Consider the following 26,088-nt stretch of genomic DNA (forward strand, 5'->3'; position numbering starts at 1 on the left):
ACCCGTAATCCTCTCTACGAGTAGTAGAGCCACTTGTAGACTTGGGGTCAGTGATGTTTTCTTGAACTTTTCCATTTATTCAACTTTTCAACTTACGGGGGTCTTACATCGAGGAGAAAAGATGCACCTCTACCTCCTTGGGATATATTTACAAAAGCTTTCATAGATTACTATTTACGTCAATAGATTAGGGATGCCAAGGTAGATCAATTTCTAAACCTTCGATAGGGAAGCATGATTTTTCTAGAGTAAGGGCAGAGATTTGATTAATTGGCTAGATATGAACCAATATTTGTTGATACGATGCATGACAGGGTATATAGATTTATTGGAGGGTTTGATTAAGACTATATCGATGGTTTTTCTACCGCCTCACTAAATGATAATATGGATATATCATGAATTCAGGCCTTTGCACAATACATTGAGGACTGATGACATTAGCATTATATTAGTAAAAAGTTCGAGAAAGAGATGCAGAAGAAGGCTAAGACTACTGGTTCATATGGATAGTTTCAAGGTGGTCCCAGACCCCAATATTCTAGTAGACCACCTAGACCTCCACCACAGCAGTTCCATGGTAGTAGACATGATCTTCGGGAAATTCTGGCCCAGGTGATGGTTCATGAGCATCAAGCTCTCAGCAGTAGAGAAGTTCAGGCCAGGCTAGTCTAGCCCCACCTTGCTGTGCTACTTACGGTAGGATGCATTTTAGGAGGTGTAAATAGGGTTTCACGGGATGTTACTCTTGTGGACAGAAGGGAAATGGATAAAAGAACTGTCCAACCATAGGTCAGGGTGGTACTGGTCAGCCGATAGGGTCAGTAGTAGGTTTTTCCTCATCGGCATAGTCTACAAGGAGGGGACCCTAGACTTTGGCAGGTAGAGGTAGAAGTAGAGAGGGAGCATCTAGTTCTTGTATTGGCCAAAATAGTACATATGCACTTACTGACAGACAGAACTCAGATTCGTCACTAGATGTTATGATAGGTACATTGATTGTCTACTCCCATTATGTTTATGCTTTGATAGATCCCGGATCTACTCTATCCTACATTACTCTAGTTATTGCAGGAAGTTGGGTATCATAGTAGAGTCATTAAATCGATCCTTTATCGTGTCTACACCAGTTGGTGAGTCTATTATTTCCAAGAGAGTCTATCGAGGTTGTACGATAGAAATTATCGACTATCAGACCTCTGTAGACCTAGTAAAGTTAGAGATTATCGATTTCGACATCATCATGAGTATGGACTTGCTAGCATCTTGCTATGGTAATGTTGAGTGTAGGAAAAATATTATTAGAGTCCACTTTCCAGAAAAGGAAGTTCGAGAATAGATATGTAGTATGACAATGCTGAAAGGTTGGTTTATTTCCTATCTTAAGGCAAGGATGATGATTATAAAGGGTTGTATTTATAATTTTATGCACGTTCAGGATATAGATGCAGAACCACCAACTCTCCATTCGATTTTGATGGTTAATGAGTTTCCAAACGTATTTCCAGATGAGCTTCTTGGTATTCCTCAGAATGGGAAATTGATTTTGCTATGCTTCCAGGTACACAACTCATATTTATCCCTCCTTATATAATGTCTCTTGCTGAGCTAAATGAGTTGAAGGATCAACTGAAAGACTTACTGGAGAAAGGCTTTATCAGGCCTAGTGCTTCACATTGGGGTGCACCAGTGTTATTTGTGAGAAAGAATGATGGCTCACTAAGAATATGTATCGATTACCAACAGTTGAATAAGGCGACTATAAAAAATAAGTATCCCCTTATGAGGATCAATGATTTGTTTGATCAGTTGCAAGGTGCTAAGTGCTTCACAAAGGTTGATTTGAGATCAAGGTACCATCAGGTACAATTTTGGGAGGAAGACATTCCTAAGATAGCTTTTAGAACCAGATATGGACACTTTATATTCTTGGTGATGTCTTTTGGATTGACTAATGCCCCAACAGTGTTCATGGACCTAAGACATAGCATATTCAGTCCGCATCTAGAACTGTTCATGATCGTATTTATTGGATATTTTGGTATATTCATGTTCAAAAGATGAACATGCAGATTATTTGTGAGCAGTCCTTCAGGTTTTTTGAGATAAAAAACTTTATGCAAAGTTATCTAAGTGTGAGTTTTGGTTGCAATCTGTGGCTTTCTTAGGCAATATTGTATCAGATGAAGGCATTATGGTGGATATATAAAAGATTGAGGAAGTGAAGACTTGGTGGGGTTCGTGGAGGGGTTTTCTTCACTTTCGGAACCACTACCAAAGTTGACTCAGAAAGCAGGTAAGTTTTAGTGGATGAAGGCTTGCGAGCATAATTTTTAAGAGCTGAAGGACACGTTGACATCAACACTAGGTCTAGCCTTATCTGAGGGTTCAAAGGTCTATGCAGCGTACTATGATGCTTCTGGTGTTGGGTTGGGACGTGGTCTAATGCAACATGGTAAGGTGATCGAATATGCTTTAAGGCAATTGAGGAAGCATAAGAAGAACTATCTGACCCATGATTTGGAGTGGGCGGTAGTTGTGCTTGCGTTAAACAATTGGAGACACTATCTATATAGCAATCATGTTGATATCTTCACAGATCATAAGAGCCTTCAATATATCTTTAGGTAGAAGGAGTTAAATCTATGACAATGTTGATGGCTTGAGTTACTAAAAGACTTTCATGTAGATATTTTATATCATCCAGGGAAGACGAATGTGGTAGACGATGCCCTCAGTCATAGATCTATGGGTAGTTTATCATATTTAAGTGTTGAGAGGTACAGGTTAGCTCGAGATATTCATCAGTTAGCTAGCTTGGAAGTCATATTACTAGAGGCAAATGGTAGTAGGATCACAGTTCAGGGCACATCCATATTATCTCTAGTTATTGAGATAAAGGCACGACAGTGTGAGGATCCTAGCTTGGAGCCGCTTAGAACCAAGGCTCAAGATAAGGAGTATTTATACTTTTATATAATAGGAGATGGATTCCTCTGAATGTTGCAGGGCTTTGATATTAGATTATGGTAGATACACATCATTATCATTATTCTATACACCCAGATTCGATTAAGATGTACCATGATATTAGAGGTATATGTTGGTGGCACAGGATGAAGAAGGACATTTCTGATTTTGTCGCATAGTGTCCTAACTGCCAAGGTTGAGCATCAAAAGCCCATTGGGCTTATCCAGGAGATAGCCATTCCATTGTGGAAGTGAGAAGCAATTAAATGGATTTTATTACTAGATTACCCCAGTCACGTCGTATGTTTGATTCTATTTGGGTAATTATTGACAAGCTAACAAAATTGGCCCACTTTTTACCAACCAAAACTACTTTTACAGTTAAAGACTATGCAGGGCTTTATATTAGAAAGATTGTTAGGCTATACAGTGTCCCAGTATCTATAATCTCTGATAAAGGAGCACAATATACCTTTAACTTCTGGAAGTCTTTCCAGAAAGGCTTGGGGAAACAAGTTAATCTGAGTAAAACCTTTCACCCTCAGACAGATGACCAGGCTAATCGCACAATTCAAACGCTTGAGGATATGTTACGAGTATGTGTGCTTGATTTTAAGGAAAATTGGGATGACCACTTACCTCTTATTGAGTTTGCATACTATAATAGTTATCATTCTAACATCAGGATGACACCCTATGAGGCTCTGTATGGGCAAAAATGTAGATCCCCTATTGGATGGTTCGAGGTAGGTGAATCAGGGTTGATTGGACCAGACTTAGTAGAATAGAAAGTGGAGAAGGGAAATCATAGCCCAAGATTCATTGGGCTATACCGGATCATGCAGAGGGTAGGATGAGTGGCTTATGAGTTAGAGTTTCCTTCGAGGCTAGAATCTATTCATCCGACTTTCCATGTGTCGATGCTACAAAAGTGCATAGGAGACCTTTCTCGGGTTGTCCCAATGGAGGATGTTCATATCACATAGGAGCTATCTTATGAGGAAACTCCAGTTGCCATATTAGATAGACAGGTACATAAATAGAGGATAAAAGATATGATTTCGGTTAAAGTATTGTGGAAAAATAAGAATAGAGAAAAGCTGACTTGGGAAGCTGTTCATCATAAAAGGTATGTTGGCTATTTCCTTCCTTCGACATGCTTCCGTAAAGCTTTAGAGGCAATATGAGAAGGTATTGTTATCATTTTTATACTTGTAGGCAAGATTGTTGGTTGTTAGATGCCTGAGTAGTTGTTATCCTCCTTTGTCGGGATTAATATTCTGTTAGTAGCAGCCCTATATTAGGCACAACTTAGAGATTATTTGTATAGGTTGCTTATATCTTAATTGCTCGCCTTTAGCCTATTGAATTGTTGTTGTTTCCCTTAGTTCTAGTGTGGTTAGATGCAGGAATGTGATTATTGCCTAAAAGGGTTATGTGCTGCTTATAGAGCTATCGTGTTGCCTAAGAGGGCTATGAGTTGCCAATGGGGCTATACTGATGCTTGAGAAGGCTATATGTTGCCTAAGGGGCTATGCTATTGCCAAGAGGGCTATGAGTTGACTATGAGGTTATATTGATGCCTAAAAGAACTATGTGCTTCCTATGGGGCTATATTATTGCCTAAGAGGGATATGTGACTGCCTACGGGGCTAGGGGACTACCGATAGGGGTATATAGACTGTATTGGCACCTTCTGGGCTTCTGGGGGCCTAGGTAGGTAGTGTTGGTTGTTGTTTGTACCTACTGAGCTTATGGGGGACTTGGTCAGGTTGTTGTTTGATTATTTTTTGTATGTTTAGATTCTGAAGCAAGTTAGTATGCTTATCTCAATCTTGATTCATTTATCTGATTACTCTTAGTATATTATGATACATGCTCATAGTTTATGGTCTTTCCTATTCGATATATTATTTTGTACTGATGCCCCATTTCCTGGGGGCTTTGCATTCATGCCTGCAGGTCCTGACAAATGATCGGATAGACCTCCTCCGCTGCAGGGTTGACTTCTAGCAGATTGGCTAGCCTCTTTCTTTCGGAGCTGCCAGAATTTGCAGGTTTGTTACCTTTTGTTGTATATATTTTGTTTGGGTAAGCCAGGCTTTGTCCCACTAAGCTTTACTACTCTTAGAGGCTTGCAGACAAGTGTGTGGGTTGTATAACTTTGTTATGGCCATGTTGGTCTAGTTTGTTGGGTTGTTGAGGCTTGTTAGCTATTTGATGTATTGTCCTTATATATACTTGCCTTTAGTTTCGGTATAGACATCATGGTGGCCTCGACAGGCCAATTAGGACTTGTGTGTTAGGTTGCTATTACTTTATATGAATTGTTGGGAGAAGTTGTTTCATTTATAGGGTTGTTGACAGTGGCCTTGGCGGCCGAGGGCGTGATTTTTAAGCCGAGATATACCTGTTTGTTTTCTTGAGTGCGGATGGCTGCCATGTGCTAGTGGCAAATGGTTCAGCAATGAGGCCAGTAGCAACCCAATACAGCAAATCAACACATAACATAAAAATCATGGAATGGACCCTTGTGATTCATTCAGAACCCCATACACATAAATCACATATGTTACCCTACTAATTTTGATGTTCCAAACTCATTAAAATCATCAAAATTCAAATTCGAGTTCTCCTTGATTCGGAACTGGTTTAGTCGTAACTAAACTAACTTAAGGTTCAAAAATATCAAAACAATTTCGGGACCTCTAAAAATTCAACCAAGACCTCACCTAGGTCTAAAATCACCTCTTAGGTCCAGTGGAATCGTTAAAATCTGTTTCAAGATTTCAAACTCTTGATGTTGAGCAAAGCCAACTCTAAGGCCAAAAACTCAACAACTTCTAGGTTAGGACCTCAAATCCACGATATAACCCCAATTCTAAAACTGAAAACTCTCCTAAACTAATTTCATTATTTTAAAGCTGATGGAATCGACAGAATCCCATTTTGAGATGTGAAACTCCAAAAGACCTCAAAAAGCACTATTTGACAACTTAAGATTCTTAAAATTCAAAACTTCCAAAAATCACAACTTTTTCAAAGAATTTCCAAAGCCATCATCACAAATTAATCAAATATGACTCAGGGCAATTATCGAGAAGAGTAAAATGATCATTTTTATAAATATTTCCAAAAATAACCTTCAAGGTCATTACAAGCAAATGCTAGATTAGTTGAAATTTCTTTACTTGAGATTTTATTTCTTTTTTCCCACGTACGCCTAGGAAACAACGAAGTTAGGTCCTTTGGGGGGTTTTGAGAAAACATTTAGGAGAAGATGAGCAAACCTTGATTCCAAATAGAAGAAAAGTCAAGGTCACAAGAAGATGAAAAATAAAAAGTGGAATTTGAGGGTTCAAACTTTGATCTTTGAGATTTCAAACTTTTTTGAAGAGATAAATCTCCAACTATGATTTTTCATGGTTGTGGAATCCAAGATCTTTTGGACTCAAGCCTAGATGCCAATGTCAACATCAAAAGACACCCAATGTTGGGTTGAAAAAGTAAGACACAAATTAAAGAATCCTTAAAGAAAGAAAATACAAAAACACGAAAACCAAAAGTATTGAGAGAAGCAACTTATGATAAAATTTTCATGATTCCAGAAGGTTGACACCTAGGAGAATATCTTTGGTATAGAAAAATATGTACCTCTCTATCCATGCTCTCTCTTTTTCATCAAGACTAGAGAGGATGCCTTTCCTACCCCAACAAGTGATAGTCACTAACCCCTCTTGGCAACACAAGAGAAATAACGTAAGACAAACTGCTTGATGGTAAATAGAAGATCCAAAGCTATGGATAAGGCTAAGAGGCAGCACGCCACCCTCTAGATGGTGGGAGCAACTTGCCTAGAGAGCTCTCATAATTTTGAAAGAGTTAGATAATGATTTCAAAAATTGAAGGGTGGCCAAATCACATAGTAAGAGTATATGTGTAAACACCTATGTAGCCGACTTCAGGTGTGGACATGTTTTCCAAAATCATGGAAATGGAGCTTCACCACAATTGACCTTAATAGCGGGTAGGTCCTCACATATCCCAAAAAGAATAGAGAATGTATCAGATCCTAGAGACATTGTTGTGATAAAAAATTGTGAAAATATTACAATCTCATTCGAAATTCAATTTATTTCGGGGAAGAAGAAACTCAATTGGAGGATTGGCATCTACATCTCCAGAAGCTGTTGTTTCAGAAGGGTTGTTGAAAAGCAATTTTTTAGAGGAATATAAGATATGGTTTCCCCAGCTTCTATTTGAGTATCTAAAGAAGACATCTTAGAAAATAAAGAATCTACAAAGAGATAGAAGGGAAATATACGGCCTTACGAGGTTTTGAAAGACGATGGATAGCAAGATGGAAAATGACAAGGAATTCAAGAGAAAATCTAATGAGATATAGAGTTCAAGATAAATCCAAATATAATGTATTTATAAAAAAATATTGGAAAGTTGGTCATGATTATACCCAACATTTACGAAATCACAACCAAACGACAGGTGGCAAAGACATTTAATAAGATAGGACGTTCATTGCAGAGAGTGAGGCATCTCTTCAAAGTTGCTACTAGAAATTGAATGGGTCTCTTTCCCTGGTTTTCGGACGCGAATAGCTTCACCACAAAAAGTGGAGGGACTATTTATATAGGGTACAATCGGGTAGAGACACAAAGAAGCAAGCCATAAATTTGAGAAGGCATCCTCAGGATAGGAAGAGGATATGTGCTATGGTCGAAAGAGATATCGAATCCTAGTGATGTGGATAACGAGACAATGGTATAGTGTTAAAAAGGCAAGGTGCACGAACGATCCCCATACAGATTTGAGCATTTAAGAAATATTAGTTGGCAATACTATCGACATTATTACTAGCATTCTTTCATTAGATTTAGTACCATAGGGTTGAGTAGGTATATTTTCTACTGACAATCACCATACTATTGTAATCTATAAATAGTTTTCTTCATACATTTGTAATGTCACTCTGAATCCTACCAATACAATATCAATACTCTTTCTTTGGAGCATTATGTTTTATTTTACTTTGGATCTAGAAAATCTGTGTCGAGATATCCTCGAACCAGAGGCTTATCTCTCGTAGACGTTCATTGTTACACCAAAAAATTAGAAATCTTGCTCTCACTCTTTATTTGACTTTACTTGTTCAAGAAGTTATTCTATAACACTTAAGGAGTTGTTTGGTTGGTAACAAGTTTTTTCGCGATTAATTATCTTGGGGTTAGCTATCCTGGGATAAGTTATCCCACTATGTATATGGGATAACTTATTCCATCACTATGGTATAAATGGTGTGATAAGTTATCCCAAACTTTACAGCCAAACAAGACACTAAAATTTTATCCAATATTATTTGTTATCCCAGGACTATTTATTTTTATCCTTACACCAAATGACCTCTTAGATCTATATTCTCTGTTTTCTCTTTAAATCATTTATTTGGTAAATCACCAAATCTAACGAATTTAAAATAGGAAAATCCATCGGTGGCCTCCTAAAGTTGGCACCAACTTTCACTTAGACACCTAAACCAAGAGATGTTCATTTTAGACACCTTATGTAAGGATCGAATGTGTCATTTTGACACTTTTTACACAGTTGGCACCTCACATATTTTCCACCTATCTGAGGCGCGTAGAAGCTGTTTTTTCTTTAAATTTTTTTTTGTTGTTCTTCTTCTTCTTCATTTTTAGCATTCTCCATTTTTGTCATCATAAATTGACATGAAAGCATCAGTCAAATGCACGCATTCCAAATTTTTATGTAAACTTTTTATGGTTTCTCAAGAAATCAATATATCATGACCCCCCACCATCAATTGAAATTGTTACATCCCATCAAAAAATGAATAATTTTCATAACTGATTTAGTTTTCGACCAAGATCAAGAATTTTCCTCAAATCTTGTAAATTCAAAGTTCTTGGCGACGACCCACAGATTTGATACACCAAAATTTAACCAATCCTATCTGAAAATTGAACACAAAAAAAAAATCTATGAACACCAAATTAAAACACAAGAAAAAATAGGATTACCAGCAAATCTTTGTCCTGCAGTAATCTGAGTGACATATAACCTATACACGATCGTTTGGAGAAGATAACGACGGGGTGAGGGGGGTTGGGGTTGGGGTGGGTGGGGTTGGAGAAGATGACGGCGGGGTGGGTGGGGGTTAATAGGTGTTAATTTTTATTTTTTAAAAAATTATTATTTGGATTTTAAAAATGCCATGTGTCATCACATTATTGGTCAGTTTTTCTATTCAAAAGTCATTGTTTGATAATTATTTTTGATATATATGCCACGTGTCTTTATTTAATTCGCTGCTTTTGACACGTCAGGCAAGTGCATTACACACACTTAATATATTTTGGTGATTGTCAAAAAAGTGTCAAAATGACACATTCGACCCTTACATATGGTGTCTAAAATGAACATCTCCTGATTTAGGTGTCTAAGTGAAAGTTGGTGTCAACTTTAGGAGGTCACTGATGGATTTTAGGATTAAATTAAGATGCATGCTTTTTACCTCATATAAGTTTAACTGTACTATTTTTAGGTTAACAACTTTTCCATTTTTCAAACATTCTTTTTCTTTATTTCTCCCCTCCCCATCTGGAATAATTAAGCTATTGACAGAAAAAATACAAGTTAATATTTTTTCCTCACGTAACTTCAAAGGCTTTCATAATAAATATTTTAAGAAAAATCTTTGTTTAAGCAATTCTTAGAGTAAAACATGTAATTACTTGTTATTTTTTTATTTTGACACTTAAAAACACTTTTTAAAATGATTGGTCAAACAATCTGCTTATCATAATTGTATAATTTACTTATTCTTTTTCTTATTTTGTTAGTATTATTAAGAAAGTATTTAAAATTCATTAGAATAACTTTTAACAAAATTTAAATTTTGCCCCACCCCCAGAGTCCATGTGAAAAGTATAATATTTATGATTTCATTTTACTTAATTGTCGCTGCTTTTAATTAAGAAAAACTACAATAAACTTAATTATGGCAAATGGCCAAACTGAGTTTTATGGTAATGACTTATAACAGATAAGTCGTACCAAAAGTGTTGAGTTGGTACCTGCTTTAAACCGTTTTCATGCCTAACTAATTGTCCTTTTGATCATCATTTAATATTTGGCATAATAAATAAATATGTCATTTAACTTGGTTTCAGTTGGTATCTAGATTCTTCAATTTTGAGTGTGCATAACTATGCACTTAAACTTATATAAAATTGAACAAATAGACACATTCATCCAACGTGACTCCCTACATGGCAATTTTGTGTCCTATGTGGCGTCCTACATGTATTATGCCACGTAGGACATGTGTGTCTACTTGTTCAATTTTATACAAGTTTAAGTATTTATTTGCTACATCCAAAATTAGAATGCATAAATATCAGTATCGAAACAATGTTAAATGACATATTTATGTATTATGCCTTAATTTTTCTGTTAAGACATCAATCATCCCTAAATAAAGATCCACACCTTTCGTATCAAATATTGGAGCACAGACGTTTCTCACGCGGAGGGGAAAAACTCCAATTCTCATCTTTTATTCATTTTGCACATAATTGGAGTTTTGATTCGAAAAAGTGTTGTTCATTTATTAGAAGTTCTAGGCTACCATATAAATTGAGTTGATTTTTTGTCACTCAGTTAATAGATATTATCTCAAAAAATAAAATAAAAATAGTTAAAAAAAATTAGAATAAAAAATAATTAAAATGACTTCGTGAAATAATAATTAATAGTGGATTGAATATCGGGGAAATCAACCCCACATAAATCAAGTGCAATGAGAGAGGCACATTGGATAGAAAGAATGTCACTCCACTGATCAAACGTGCCTAATTACTACCCGAAAGACTTATATTGTTTTCCAAGTTTATCATACCATACCTACGTTAGCAACAGCATATTAATAAATATGCAACGTGACTAATTACTTGAAATAGTTTTGTTTCACTATGCCATTTATGTTTGTTATTCCTAAAACTGAGATTCTAGTGCCGTGATGACTTTGTCCTTTACTTTTTAACTTGTTAAGGAAACTTCAGTTTTCCACGAGTCTTTTATGCCAGATGGTCATTTTCTGGTTTAAAACGATTTCTGCTTTCACCTAAAAGACCTCCTTTTCAGTTGGTTGGGTATAACTGGAATATTCTTGTATAGTGTAAAACCAGGCTTAACATGTAGACAAGTTAGATTTATCATTACAACATTCAGATGGCTCCGTTAGAGCTTTATATAATCAGAGGGCTTTATATAATCAGAGGTGTGATGACTCAGAAATTTTGACTCATTTAGGGCTTGTTATTTAATGAAATAGTGTCCTCTTTGCCTATATTGTGTCCATAACTGACATTAAAGTGTTTATTTGTAGATATAAAGGATTAAGGACAAGGCAAAGACACTACATTGCAAAAAGAAGCCAAGAAGTTGAAAAAATAGTGAAAAAGAAGGTTGTTACTCGCAAAGGAGCACTTGGAGATTCGCCAAGTTGATCCCCTTGATCGCCCAAGCATCCTAAAATATGGGAAAGGCTAAAGTGATCGAGCTCGCAAAAGTATACTGAAAATTTTGCTCAGAAGTAGTGGCGAAGCGACGAGAAAAGAGTGAAGATGTCAATTCGCCGAACAGGAACCTGAGCTCGACTGAGCTCGCTAAAAACTTCAGAGATTCCTGATCAGAAAACGCAGAAAAAAGGCTAGTCAGAGCTCCAAATGGCGACTCGCTAACCTGGTATGCGGGATCGTTCAAGCTCACCAAAAGAGATCTGAATGCTGAAGAGCTAGAGCACCTGAAAAGCGAGAAGATGTTCCCCTTGGAGACTCGTCGAACCCTTCGGCGAGCACAACTAATGTCGCAGAAATGGTTCAGACGTGAGTTTTCTACCACATTTTGAGGAAGGTATAAATAATTCTAAAGAAAGATAAATTGGCATCTTAACACTGCTCTGAATTCTGAGAATAGAACCTTCCAACTCATTGGGATTTTGAACTTTGTTTTTGGTGGAATATGGGATTTTTGCATTGGATACTTCATATTGAAGTGTAATTCAACTGAAACTTATGAGAGACAACTATTTCGGTATAATTCTCTTCGATTTTGCAATGTATAGTTAAACTCCCTGCCTTCTAGGGGGTGCTAATATAGTTGAATCCTAGTTTAGAACTTGGATTTTATGTACTAGCTCAATACTTCGTTAATTTCAGATGGGTTTTATCAATTCAACATGTTTTCACTTATGAATTAAAGTTGCAAACTTAGTTCTACTTTATATCTTCATATTTGCTTGAGAAGGTTGTATGAAGCAGGTGAATTAATGAATATCCATTGACGCAAGTCAATTGTGAATTTCTTGAGAGAGAAGGAATTGTTCTACCATTTGGATTAATTTGTACTATTACCCATGTATAGGTTTGAGAGAGCTTTCATGGAAAGCAGATTAGTGATCGAAAGATGCATGTCGAATGTTTGTTTAATCTAGCCTACTCATCGATAATTAACTATATTGAGCTGTACTTTTACCCTTGTTCAAACTATGAGTCTAACTACGCACCTCCCCTAGAAGTCCCTCCTTTACTTGTTTAAAGTCTGTGATCATTGATCTCATTGATGATAGACTAGTAAAATCTCATTATTGATAATTGAAATTTACCAATTTACATTATGTTATATTTTCTTTATTTCGACTCTACAAGAAGTTAGAACACTTTCATACTTCATATTCGAATTCGTTTTAATACCATTCCTTGGGGAATTTGATACTGAACTTATACATTAGGTTTATACTTGCTAATGATTTCCTATACCTTGAATCATTAGAGGTATACTTGAGCATTATAAAAAATGACGTTGTTGCCAGAAACCAGTGATTAGAGTTCATTTATTGAAGTTTGCTTGTTATCTAGTTTGATTGTATTAGAACTCCCTTACTATTGTTTTCTTGTTTTCATTCTTCTTAGGTGAAGATATGAGCTTTCACGGAAGTAACACCTCTAGTCTACATAGCCAAAATACCAACATGGGAAACTTGAATGATGTCAATGTTGACCAAATGGACAGTTCTAGTGCCAGAAGGTTACTCCCAACTGTGGGCAATGTGATCTTTCACGTGACCGGTATGATTCTAAAGTTTCTACAGATGAAAGGATTCTTCGGGGAACTTGCTAATAAAGACCCTCATGATTACATTCAAAAAATTTTGCATGTGTGTGGTCCATTCTCCTTCAAGAACATCTCTCAAGAGTCCATCCATTTGAGGTTGTTTACCTTTTCTCTAATGGGGAAAATGACAAAGTGGTTAGTTGAGCTACCTAGGGACTCTATTACTTATTAGGAGGAGCTAACAGAGGCATTCTATGAAAGATTTTTCCCTCCCTCGAAGATGTTGAAATTGAGGGACATCATTCAAAACTTCAAGCAAGGATGGTGAGCCAATTCATGAAATGTGGTTGAGGTCCCAAAAGTTGCTCTTACAATGTCCTACTCATAGGTTACAAATAATGTTGTGTTGCAATATTTCTATTGGAGTCTTGATACTATGAATAAAGGAGTGGCTGATTAAGTCATTCGAGGTGGAATTATACGTCAAACATTTGTTTTAAAGCCAACCATTTGTTGTAGAATCAACATAGCTTGATGAGCTGACAAAGATAAACCATGCATGGCACACAAGACAGGATCATGTGTCTCCTCTCAATATCGGGCTGACCAAAGATCATTTGGATAAGAATCATGAACATGATGAAAATATGGCAAAGATGATGACCCAAATTGACTTGTTGTCAAAACATGTCATGGGTGACGGTTATAAGACCGTGAATGTGGTTGGTTCTAATAGTGGGTTGAGCCCGAATGATGTTAAGTTTGATGTGACATATAATAAAGAGGTACAAATTTTAGCGAACCAAGCGAGGGGTTCTCGTCCGAGCTACCCCACGCCAGATAGGAATCAAGGTTGGAACAAAGATCGAGATGTTAGTTAGAGAGAAAGGAAAAGGCATTGGTATGATAGAGGTACAAACTGGAGAGAAAGCGATGGTGATACAGATCATTATGTGCCTCGTCATGACCGTCCAAATCCTAAGGAGCCAAATGCTGACCATGAAAGTTTCTAGACCAGGATATGCTTGCACACATCCAAACAAAGTGGAAGGATCAGATAAAGTACTCAAGGAGATGAAGGTTGATTTCTACTCACTGAACCAAACAGTGACCTCTCATTCGTTTATATCAAGCAACTCAAAGCACAAATTGGTCAAATTTCTACTCACTTGAATCCGAGACCAAAAAAGAGTCTCCCTAGTAATACAGAGGCTAATACAAAGAACAATAATGCATAATGTATGGAAATATTGACCCAGAGTCACAATTCCCTCAAATATTGAAGAAGAAGGATAAGGACTTAAAATTCCAAAAATTTCTTTCCATCTTCAAAACTCTTTCTATAAATCCTCCTTTGGTGCAGGCATTGCTAGATATGTCCAGTTATACAAAATTTATGAAGGAATTGGTGGCTAAAATGAGGAGCATGGATTTTGAAACTATTGAGGTCTCTCATAGTTGTAGTGCTATTATGTCGAGCAACGTGGTTGTAAATAAAGATGATTTGGGTGAGTTTATTATTCCTTGTATGATTGGGATGTACCAATTTTCTAAAGCACTAAGTGATTTGGGGGCGGTCATGAATTTGATTCCCTATTCTATCTTCAAACAACTTAGGTTGGGTGAGTCTAAACCAACTACAATGCATCTTCTTATGGCCGATCGATCCATCAAGTATCCTATAAGAATCCTCTATGATATTTTGGTAAAGGTGGATAATTTTATTTTTTGGTGGATTTTGTAATTCTTGATTGTGAGATTGATGCCGAGGTTTCTATTATCCTCAGGAAGCCATTCTTGGATACCGATAGAGCTCTTGTTGATATGGAAAGTGGTGAATTGAAATTTCAAATAAATGGTGAGGAAGTTACTTTCAACGTTTATAAATTGATGAAGCAACCAAATGACCTCCATGTTATATCGGTCATTAACGTGATTGATGAAGCGATTGCAAGTGTGAATGAAATTTCAAGTATGGGTGAATTATTGGCTACTGTGTTGTTGAAAATTGATAGGAAAAAAATCCACAATTATGATGAAGTTGTGGCTGCTCTTTCGGGTCTTGGGTGATATTGATGTAAAGAATAGAGAGACTCCATTGGGAAAGTCATCCATCGATGAACCACTAAAGCTTGAATTGATGGTTCTCCCTTCCTATCTTTGTTATGTGTTTTTGGGTGCAAATAGCACATTGACATTATTATTGCGGATTTTCTTGAATGGAAAATTCAAGAACTTATTAGTGTGTAAAAAAGGTTTGTCAAAGCTATTGGGTGGATGATTGTCGATATTGTGGGAATTCCTCCTAGTATTTGCACCCATAAAATTAAATTAGCTAGTGATTGTAAACCAAGTATTGAGCATCTAAAGAGTTTGAATCCTCCAATGCAAGAAGTTGTTAAGAAAAAGATTATTAAGTGTATTGACATGAGTGTTGTCTACCCCATTACGAATAGCAAAAGGGTAAGTCCAGTTCAATGTGTTTCCAAGAAAGGTGGTATGACCATTGTCCCTGACAAGAATGAATTAGTGTCTATGAGGTTGGTAACCGGGTGGAGAGTATGTATGGATTACCGAAAGTTAAATGCTTGGACTGAAAAGGATTATTTTCCTGTGCCGTTTATGGATCAAATGCTTGATAGACTTGTGGGTCGAACTGGTATTTTTTCTTAGATGGTTATTCAAGTTATAATCAAAACTCCATTGCTCCAGAAGACCAAGAAAAGACAACCTTCACTTGTCCATATGACACTTTGCATTCAAGCATATTCCCTTTGGTTTATGTAATGCTACCGTGATGTTTCAAAGGTGTATGTTGTCTATTTTTTCTGATATGGTAGATGACACAATAAATATCTTCATGGATGACTTCTCGGTTGTGAGAGACACATTCAAAGCTTTCCTTGAATATCTTGGAAGAGTTTTACAAAGATGTGTTGAAACGAATCTTGTTCTCAATTGGGAGAAATGTCACTTTATGGTAAAAAAGGTATTGTATTGGGGCATAAAATTTCGACGGACGATGCTCAGGTTGATCAAGTAAAGGTTGAGGTTATTTCACGATGTGTTCAAATTTCAGCTCCTATCATTGTTGCTCTGGATTGGAGTATTCTTTTTGAGCTAATATGTGATATGAGTGGCATAGCTTTGGGGGATGTGTTTGGCCAGCGGAAGGGCAACTTATTTTACCCAATCTATTAAGCAAGCAATACCTTAAAATGTGGCTCAAAAGAACTACACCATCACCAATCAATAATTGTCATCCATGGTGTATGATTTTGAGAAATTTAGAGCCTATCTTTTGGGTAACAAGGTGGTGTTACACACCGACCATTCTACTATATGCTACTTGATGGCTAAGAAGGATGCAAAGCCGTTCTTGAATTATTGGGGTGTTATTATTGCAAGAATTTGATTTTGAAGTCAAAGATCGAAAAGGTTATGAGAATCAAGTAGTGGACTGCTTATCGAGGCTTGAATCCAATATGGTTGTGTCCGATGAATGAGATATTGAAGAGGATTTTCTTGTTGAGTCGGTGATGGTTGTGTCTAGTAGATCTCAACCATGGTATGCTGATTTTGCCAATTATGTGGTGTGTGAGATTCTTCCCAAAGGGATGAACTTCTATCAATGAAAAATGTTTCTTTTTTATTGTAATAAGTACTTTTGGGATGAGCCTTATCCATTTCGAGAGTGTGCAGATCATATGATTAGGAGGTATGTTTCAGAAGTTAAGGTATATGTTATTCTTGATGCTTGCCATGTGTCATCAGTTGGTGGGCACCATAGTAGAGTGCATACAACTGCTAAGGTACTCCAAAGTGGCTATTATTGTCTAATGTTGTATCAAGATGCCAACTCTCTTGTTAAGAAGTGTGAGCAATGCCAAAAGACGACATGAACTGCCTCTCACTCTTATTCCAGAGGTTGAGTTGTTTGATGTTTGGGGAATTGATTTTATAGGATCTTTTTTGGGTTTCTATGGGAACAAATATATATTGTTTGCGGTAGATTACGTTTCAAACTGGATAGAGGCAGTGGCCTTACATAACAATGAAGGGCGAAGTGTAGTCTAATTCCTAAAATGGTACATCTTCATAAGGTTTGGCACTCCACGTGCAATTATTAGTGATGGTGGTTCACACTTTTGCATCCGCTCATTTTTATCTCTGCTGAGTAAATATAGAGTACAACACAAAGTTTCCATGCCCTATCATTCACAAAAAAGTAAAAAATTAAGGTGTCCAACCGGGAAATCAAAGAAATCTTGGACAAGACCGTTAATGCAAATCAAATCGATTGGTCTCGAAAGTTAGATGATGCTTTATCGACGTATAGAACTGCATACAAGACACTGATTGGTATGTTGCCATATCAATTGGTATTTTGTAAATCTTGTCATCTACCGGTTTAACTTAAGCATAAGGCATTATAGGCCTTTAAGGCTATGCATTTGAATTGGGAGGTTGCGTCAAAAGATAGATTTGACCAACTTCATGCTTTGGAAGAGTTTCATCTTCATGCTTATGAGAGATCATCCCCTTATAATGAGCAAATGAAGAAGTGGAATAATGCCAAAATCCTTCAACGGGAATTTAGAATAGGTGATCTTGTGTTACTCTATAATTCTAGTTTAAGACTTTCCTAGAAAGCTAAAATCAAAGTGGTCTGGCCCATTCAAGGTGGTTCTATGTTTGAAAATGAGGCAATTAAAGTTGAAAATAGTGATGACTCAATGTTTAAAGTCAATAGGCAAAGGTTAAAGTTGCATTTCAGAGATGGCCCAGGTGTTGTGATAATCGGTGTGGTGTATTTGAACGATGCTTGAATGCATGTCCACGTCGTGCCACGATGTAAACCAAGGCACTTCTTGGGAGGTAATCTAAGTTTTTCATTAATTTTCAATAATGTGTGTTAAATGTGTAGGTCAAAGTTAAGTTTCAATGAAAAAGGGAGAATTGGCGGGCTAGTAGCTCAAAAGGTGATACGCCTAGCAGTCTATGCGAGCTCATCTTGGCTCGCCCATTTTAGAACTCAGAACACTCACAAGATTCATGTTAAGATGAGTTGTGTCACATTTAGCGAGTCGCTCATCTTAGTTGGTGAGCTTGGCTCAGCTCGCTATTTGGGTGCTCAGAATACTTAGAAGCTGTAGATTTTTTCGCGAGTTAAATTCAATTTGGCTAGTCACTAACTTGTTAGGCGAACTCAGCTCATCTCACCTTTTATGTGCTCAGTCTGCTCAGGAATTGCTGAAGATTTTAGTAAGGGTGGGACCTCTTGGCGACCTGCGTGCATGACTTTGTGAGCTCTATCGGGCTCCCCAACTGAGTCACACCTTATTAAGACTGGCTACCACACATGGCGAAAACGCTTCTCACAAGGCGGCTCACCAATTAATCGGCGACATTAGTCCCTCATCGCACAGAAGGCCGCCATTGAACAGTGAAAGGGCATTTTTCCCATTTAAATTCTTAACTTTTCAAATTCCTCTATTTTCTTCTTCCTCATTATTTTCACACTCTTATTTAGTATTCATTGAGTCTTTTGCATTTCTCCATTTCTGTATTGTGCAGCATTGTGGAATCAAGTCTCCTGAATTTATTGTTTCTTCTCATTTTTTTGCTCTAATTTAAAGGTTAGTTTAGCTTGATCATAATTATCTATGTCTGCAAGGTAACTTGTTTAATTTTGTTCATGGACTAAAACTATTTCCTGATGCTATTGTGAATGAAGAATTGAAATCCTTAGTTGATACTGTTGAAATTCCTTATTGGAGCCCTATTTTTTTCTTGAATTGTCTCTGGGTCCTTGAGTATTTTGCATATTGGGTCTATTTAATGTGGGCATGCTTAGTAAGGGTAATTGGATTTTGCTGAATGGTCGTATGGGTGAAATCTAAATGGTCCTATGGGTGAAGTCTAAGTAACCCTATGTCCATGAAATGAAATAATGTTCCTTATGATAGATGGGTGGCGTCATTCTTAAGGGCAAAATATCATTTTGTTGTGTTTGGTTCATATTGTAGGGAAGTATGAGTACCTATATGTTAATTCGTGATGTGGGTACCCTAGGATTATGCTTAATTGTGTTTCATATGGTTGTTATTGCATGTTTGGACTGAATTGTTGAAAATCTAAGGTGGGATTCAAATTTGTATGTGTTGACGATCTAATTCTTGCTCGCCTAGTGGTATGCGAGTGGAAAAAGGGCACTCTTACTCACCATTTTTGTTCAAGTGTTGCTTGAAACCTCAGCCACTTTTGGCGAGTTTCTCTTAGATTTTGATAGGTGTTGGCAACTCTCAAAATTGGTATGTTCTCTATAATTTCCTGATGTTTGTATGCATTTTTCTCTGAATATTATGGCGAGCTTCCGGTAGCTCACTGATGGTGTTGGCGTCTCGCCAACACCATTAGTTAGCTCGCCTAATTTCTCCACTCAGGCTTGAAACTTTCTCTGATACATTTGGAGAGCACGACTTAGCTCGCCGAACTTGTTTAGCGACTCACCCTTACTCTTTGTCAAGCTTCAACCACTATTTTCTTCCCACTGTTGTACTGAATTGTTAAATCTTTTTGTGACTAACCCTTCACCCCGATTGTATCTTGTTGTGTGTTGACTTTACAGATATGGCTCGTCCAAAGATTCATGTGGATAGATATAATAATGAAATTAATAATCCACCTCGAAAGCGAGCCAAGGGGATTACTATTCAGGAATTGAGTGGGACCCAACCCACCACTCAAGACCAATCCAAGAGTATGAGTGAATAAGGGAAAGATACAGGCAAGGGAAAGAAGAAAGTTTTGGATGAGCAACGTTCCAGTGATGACTCTGATTCAAGGAGTATTTCTTGGTTGGATGATGAATCTCCAAACCAGGAATAAGGTGCATCCACACCTGTCCATGCACACATTATTAGACACAACTTCCTACTTTAGTTGCAGCACAAGCTCTAAAGAGAACCCGTACGGAGATGCATTCTAAAGAACTCCATGATCCTTTGTCTACTGGGGTGCCTCGGGTAGTCCCTATCACTGCACCCTATTGAATGAAAAGATTAAAGTTGTCTAATCTTCACAAAATATTTGAGGAGAAGCGACTATCTATTAATAGGGTTGTTGATTGGTATCCAGATATATGACGTACAATCCAATATAATAATTTCAAGTGGTTCACTCGAGGCCGGATTCCTCATATCCTAACTTGGGTAAGGGAATTCAATAAGGCATATGCTCGACAGCTCTCGAAAAAAAAGAAGGGGGTTGCGCTCGATCCTCTCAAATCAGTTGAAGTTCATGGTAAGATTGTCCAATGTGGTGCCTCATGTTAGCACTAATGTTGTTTTGTATAATGACTAATAGTTGAATCTTAACTTATACAGGAAAATCAGTATACCTAGTTCACATGGATGATTGATTGACTGCAATCAAAAAGGAAAAAGAATACCAGTATGGAAGGAATATCAATCGAGAACCAATCAAGGAGGATTCACGCCTTGCTGACATCGAGAGCCAAAGGAAAAAAGATTCTAGTTGGCAAGAAGATCAATCAAGGAGAACTAAAGCACCACGACGTCAAGAGTCAAAAGTTTGAAAATGAAAGATTTTCTTACATAGAAAAGAAGGTTTCTATACACGGCAGAAAAGCACAAAATATCCCACGACAAAAGAAATACATGGACATATCTGATATGGACATGTACACTCAATCAAAGAAATATTACAAATCCTTGATTAAATGAAAATCAATTGGGTTTTCCCAATTAGAGATAACAACTACTTCTCTAAAGCCAGATATAAAAGACCTCTTGACTCCATCAAGAAGACTATACAACTTCACTTGAACTTTTAGTTAATCAGTTTCTTTCATCTTTCATCTTTCATAGTACTCTATAATCTTGCAAAAAATACAATTTTAGAAGAAAAAAATAAAGAAAAGGATAGTGTAGATTATACAGATAGAGGTTGTGTCTGCAAAAGACTCATTTGGTAGAGTTAAAGGTTCGCCAAGATGGAACTCATGTGTACTCTCACCATTTACAAAAAAGCTCTAAAGAAAACTCCTATAACCAAAGGGAACTGGAAGTAGGCTCCACATCAGTGTTCCGAACCAGTATAAAATCATCCTGTCTCTATTTACTTTATGAATTATATATACTGTGTTATTTGTGATATTAATTTTTAGGTCAAGTCGACTAGACTACTTGGAAAGTCAACTAAATAATTTTAATTCACTCTCCCTCTTAACCTTCATTTGGTATCAGAGAAGGTCTCACCCTTTGAAGTGTTTAACCACATATGAGAAAAGATCTATGACTAATTATCAAATCCCTAGTGCAATCTTTCAACATGGTCACTCATCAAATCGACCTCCCTACTTCATTGGTCAACACCACTCTCACTGGAAGGATAAATTCATAATCTTTTTTTAGTCAAATGACTTTCAAGCATGGTTCGTAATCAAGAAAGTACAAAAACCCATTCCAGTTCTAACTGGAAAGAAAGCTGCTGGAAAGGAACTCAATCTCGAATCCTTCAACATAACAAAGGATCAACAAGAGGTAATCCAAACTAATTGCAGAGGTATAATTCTATTGTATTATCCAGTTAGCTGAGCGAAATACGACAAGATCTCAACATGTGAGATTGCTAAATAAATATAGGACAAATTTGAAGTAACATACGAGGAAAAAAGCAAAGTAAAAGAAGCACATATCATCTCTCTTGTGAACGAATATGAATTGTTCAAAATAGCAGACGATGAAAATATTGAAAGCATGTTCTCGAGATTCAACAAGATTATATGTGAACTCAAATCTCTGGGTATGGTATATTCAAATGGTCTATAAGTTAGAAAACTCATCTGGAATCTTCCAAAAGCTTGGAAAATCAAAACAGTAATTGTTGAAGATGTAGATCTACAGAAGATGACCTATGATGAACTTAGATGAAATGTTATGTCATATGAACAAAATCATATCAATAAATACAATAAGGATGAAAATAAGAAAACTGTCGCTTTCAATGCAGAGATTCACGAAACAGAAGAAGAATTTGATGAAACAAAAATTGAAGGAATGACTCTCATAAATCGAGGTGTAAGATAAATGTTAAGGCAAAGAAGGAAAAGACCTCAACATGATTCAAGAAACAATAACTATCCAAGAAATGATGATAAATGTTATCATTATGATAAACCAAGACACACCAGGCAAAATTGTCTTGAACTAAAGAAGAACAATTTTCAAAGAAATGAAAATTCAAAATCTCTTGGAGCTTGGAATGATGAAGATAAATTGGAGGAAGATCCTGTAGAGACAACCAAATCATTGCAATACATGAACAAAATGAGGTAAGAAATTCTAACTATTAAAATTATATTGATTTACAATTTTCTTTCGACATGATCACTAACAAATTTCAAAAGGTTATTGATGAATATAACAAACTTGCTAAAAAAAAGAAAGACTGAAAAATCCTACTAGAAGTAAGTCAAGTGGAAGTCGACTTACTTCATGAAGAAATTGGTGAAATCAAGATGCAATTAAATAGAGTTAAGAAATCAGCAAGTCATAGCCCAGTTTGATCAAATAGATCTTCCTGAAACCTTTCTCAAAACTTATATTTTACAGTGTTCAATCATCTTTTAAACCCTGTTATTTCACTTATGGGAAAGCCGGACACAAATTCTTTAACTATAAGTCCTACTCTTCCAGTAAATGGATTTGGCGCCAGAAATTGTATTGTCTATTTTGCAGGTTTGGTGACATTCTAAAGGAGAAGTCAGTAGAATTGGATCAATTACCATAAGTCCTTCATATGATTTAGTTGAAGTGTATCTTATTGATGGACTAAAACATAATCTGTTGAGTATCAGTTAGCTATGTGATGAAGGATTCGAAGTTCATTTCAATATCGTAAAATGCATCATCAATAACACTGAAAAGAGCATCACCATCATTTTAGATCGAGTAGAAAATATCTATGTGCTGAATAACGTAGATTTACCAACACTTATATGTTTCACCGCCATGTCTAGTGATCCTTGGATATGGCATAGAAAGCTCAATCTCACAAGTATGCATGCTATGAAAAACTATCATGATTAAAATTGGTTCTCGGATTGCCTAAAATTAAGTTTGAAAAAGATCACATCTGTGATGCTTTTCATCTTGGCAAACAGACTCGTACCTCGTTCAAAGTTAAAGATATTGTGAACTCCACCAAACCTCTCCAACTCTTACTTACATATGGATTTGTTTGGTCCAACAAAAAATGCAAGTTTTGATGGTAAAAGATACGCATTTGTGATTATTGATGATTATTCTCAATTTACTTCGGTTATTTTCTTATCATATAAACATGAAGATTTTACTTACTTTGAAGTATTTTGTAGAAAATTTCAAAGAGAAGCAGGTTATTTTATCTCTATCATTCACAATGATCATGGAGGAAAATTTGAAAATAAATTCTTTGAGGAATTCTGAAACAAACATGGAATCACTCAGAAAATTTTATCTCCATGCACACCTCAACAGAATGGAGTAGTCGAAATAAAAAAAATTGATCTCTCCAGGATTCAACTAGAACCTTGTTACTTGATCGAAGCCTCTTAGATTACTTTTAGCCAGAAGTTGTAAGTACTGCTTGTCATATTTTTAACAAATGCTTGATCAGACCTATATTAAAGAAAACTCTTTAAGAACTTTGGAAAGGAAAGAGGCCAAACATTAGCTACTTTCATTCCTTCGGATGCAAATGCTAGGTCCACATTAACGGTAAGAACAATCTGGGAAAATTTGATCCTAGGAGTGATAAAGGTATATTTCTTGGTTACTCACCCTCCATTCATACTTTCAGGGTCTTTAATGAACAAATTTTAAGTGTTGAAGAGTCTGTTCATGTTGTTTTTAGTGATATTAACCCAAGTATGTAGGTTTTTAATATATTAATCTCTGAAGAGGAATCTTCTCTGCAAATTTCCTCATCTATAAATATTCCAAAGGCTACAAAAAAATGTTCCAATAGATTCAACCTACACCACGGATGAGTCGACTACCAACATAGAAAAGACTATTGTTTCCAGAGAATGGAGACATAGTGCAAGCTTTCCAAATGACTTCATTATTGTGATCCAACTGACAAAATGCAAACCAGAGCCTTATTGAAGAAGCAAGCATTGGTAGCTTTAATTTCTCAATTTGAGCCAAAATGTGTTGACGAAGCATTAAAAGATGAATCATGGATTCAATCCATGAAGGAAGAACTAGATTAGTTCGAGAGGATGGGTTCTCGGTAAAAGACTCAAGAACTTTTCTTTAATAGAAACCAAATGGGTATTTGAAACAAACTGAATGAAGAAGATAAATTGATTAGGAACAAAGCTAGACTTATTACTCAAGGATACTCACAACAAGAAGGTATTAATTATGACGAGACGTTTGATTCGGTAGCAAGTTTAGAATCTATTTGTATTCTTCTTGCATATGCTTCTTTTAACAAATTTAAAGTGCTTTTTAAAATGGATTCATAAATAAAGAGGTATTTGTAAAACAGTCTCCTGGGTTTGATAATCCTTCTTGTCTTGACTATGTTTTCAAACTTTCTAAAGCTCTCTATGGTCTAAATCAAGCCCGTAAAGCTTGGTATGAATGGCTAAGTTGTTTTTTACTTCTTAACAATTTTCAATGAGGAAAGATCGATACCACCTTGTTTACTAAAAAATATGAATCTAGTCTTCTCATTATTTAGATTTATGCAGATGATATTATTTTTGAAAGTTTTAACCCCCCCTCTGTGTGAGAATTTTGCAAATCTTATGAGACGAGAATTTTAAATGAGTCTTATGGGAGAATTTACATTCTTTCTTGGGCTACAAATCAAACAAAACTTCAAAAGGAACTTTTATCAACCAATATAAGTACAAAAAGAAGTTAATCAAAAGGTTTGGAATAGAGAAAGAAAAAGTGTTCAGTACTCCCATGAGTCTGTCAACTTGTCATAAAATGGAAAAAACTAGAAAAGGCATGGATGAAAAACTATATCGCAGAATGCTTGTTTCATTACTATACTTGACAGCTAATTGATCATATATAATGTTCAGCATGTGTAAATGTGCCATATTTTAGTCTGCTCTAAAAGAATCGCATCTCAGTGTCGTTAAAATGATTATACTATATCTAATTGGAACTTCAGAGATGGGACTATGGTATCCTCACTCATCAAATTTTGATTTAATTGGTTAATCAGACGCTGAATTTGGAGGTGATAAGACTGATAGAAAAAGTACTAGTGGAATATGTCAATTGCTATGAAAATCATTAATCTCCTAGCATAATAATAAGAAAACTTCCGTGGCTTTATCAACCACTGAATCTGAATTATCTTGTTGTTGGAAGTTGTAGCACTCAATTACTACAGATGATGCATAAATTACTTGATTAGGATTTGTGTTATGAAGTTGTTCAATTTTTTTGTGAAAATATGAGTGTTATTAGTCTGTCTAAATATATTATGCATCATTCTAGATCTAAGCATATCGATATTAAACATCATTTTATTAGAGATTATGTAGAAAATAGAGATTTTGAGCTTGAATTTGTTGATTTTGAAAATCAACTTGCAGATATTTTTACTAAACCCTTGCTTTAGGAGAGATTCTGCTTTCTTTGAAAAAAATGTAGGCATTATAAATTCTTTAAATTAGTGGTCTATATATGTAAATTATGTGGTGCATATTTAATTTCCTTATTATGTGAATTAATTAATTGCATTGATGCATGTTTCCTTTTTCAGAAAATCTAATCGCCATTTTTTCAAATTCCATCATTATTTACTTGTCTTCTAAGTCTTCAACTTCCTCTCTTCTTTAAAAATCAACCCCTCTTATTTCTTTCTCATCTTCTCTGCACAATGACTCAAACTCGATCCATGGCGTCTCTAAAAAACATTGTTGAAAAT

The 26,088-nt window shown here is 36.1% G+C and overlaps 1 protein-coding gene across 1 annotated transcript; it reads left to right on the forward strand.

The window, feature by feature from the left end:
* Positions 1-1,593: 1,593 nt before the first annotated feature.
* On the forward strand, positions 1,594-15,192 carry LOC129869817 (uncharacterized). The gene is made up of 5 exons (XM_055944419.1): positions 1,594-1,853; positions 11,396-11,511; positions 11,703-11,894; positions 12,981-13,095; positions 14,910-15,192. Exons 1-5 carry the CDS (start codon positions 1,594-1,596, stop codon positions 15,190-15,192), a joined length of 966 nt encoding a protein of 321 aa, XP_055800394.1.
* The last annotated feature ends 10,896 nt before the right edge of the window (positions 15,193-26,088 follow it).

The sequence above is a fragment of the Solanum dulcamara genome, chromosome 10, assembly GCF_947179165.1.
Source record: "Solanum dulcamara chromosome 10, daSolDulc1.2, whole genome shotgun sequence".
NCBI classification, from domain to species: domain Eukaryota; kingdom Viridiplantae; phylum Streptophyta; class Magnoliopsida; order Solanales; family Solanaceae; genus Solanum; species Solanum dulcamara.

Excerpts from the sequence above, each read along its gene's own strand:
- LOC129869817 (XM_055944419.1), top strand. The coding sequence starts at position 1,594 with ATGTCTCTTGCTGAGCTAAATGAGTTGAAGGATCAACTGAAAGACTTA. Across the intron at positions 11,512-11,702 it reads AGCACTTGGAGATTCGCCAA|AAAACGCAGAAAAAAGGCTA; the intron begins GTTGATCCCCTT and ends ATTCCTGATCAG. Across the intron at positions 11,895-12,980 it reads GTCGCAGAAATGGTTCAGAC|GTGAAGATATGAGCTTTCAC; the intron begins GTGAGTTTTCTA and ends CATTCTTCTTAG.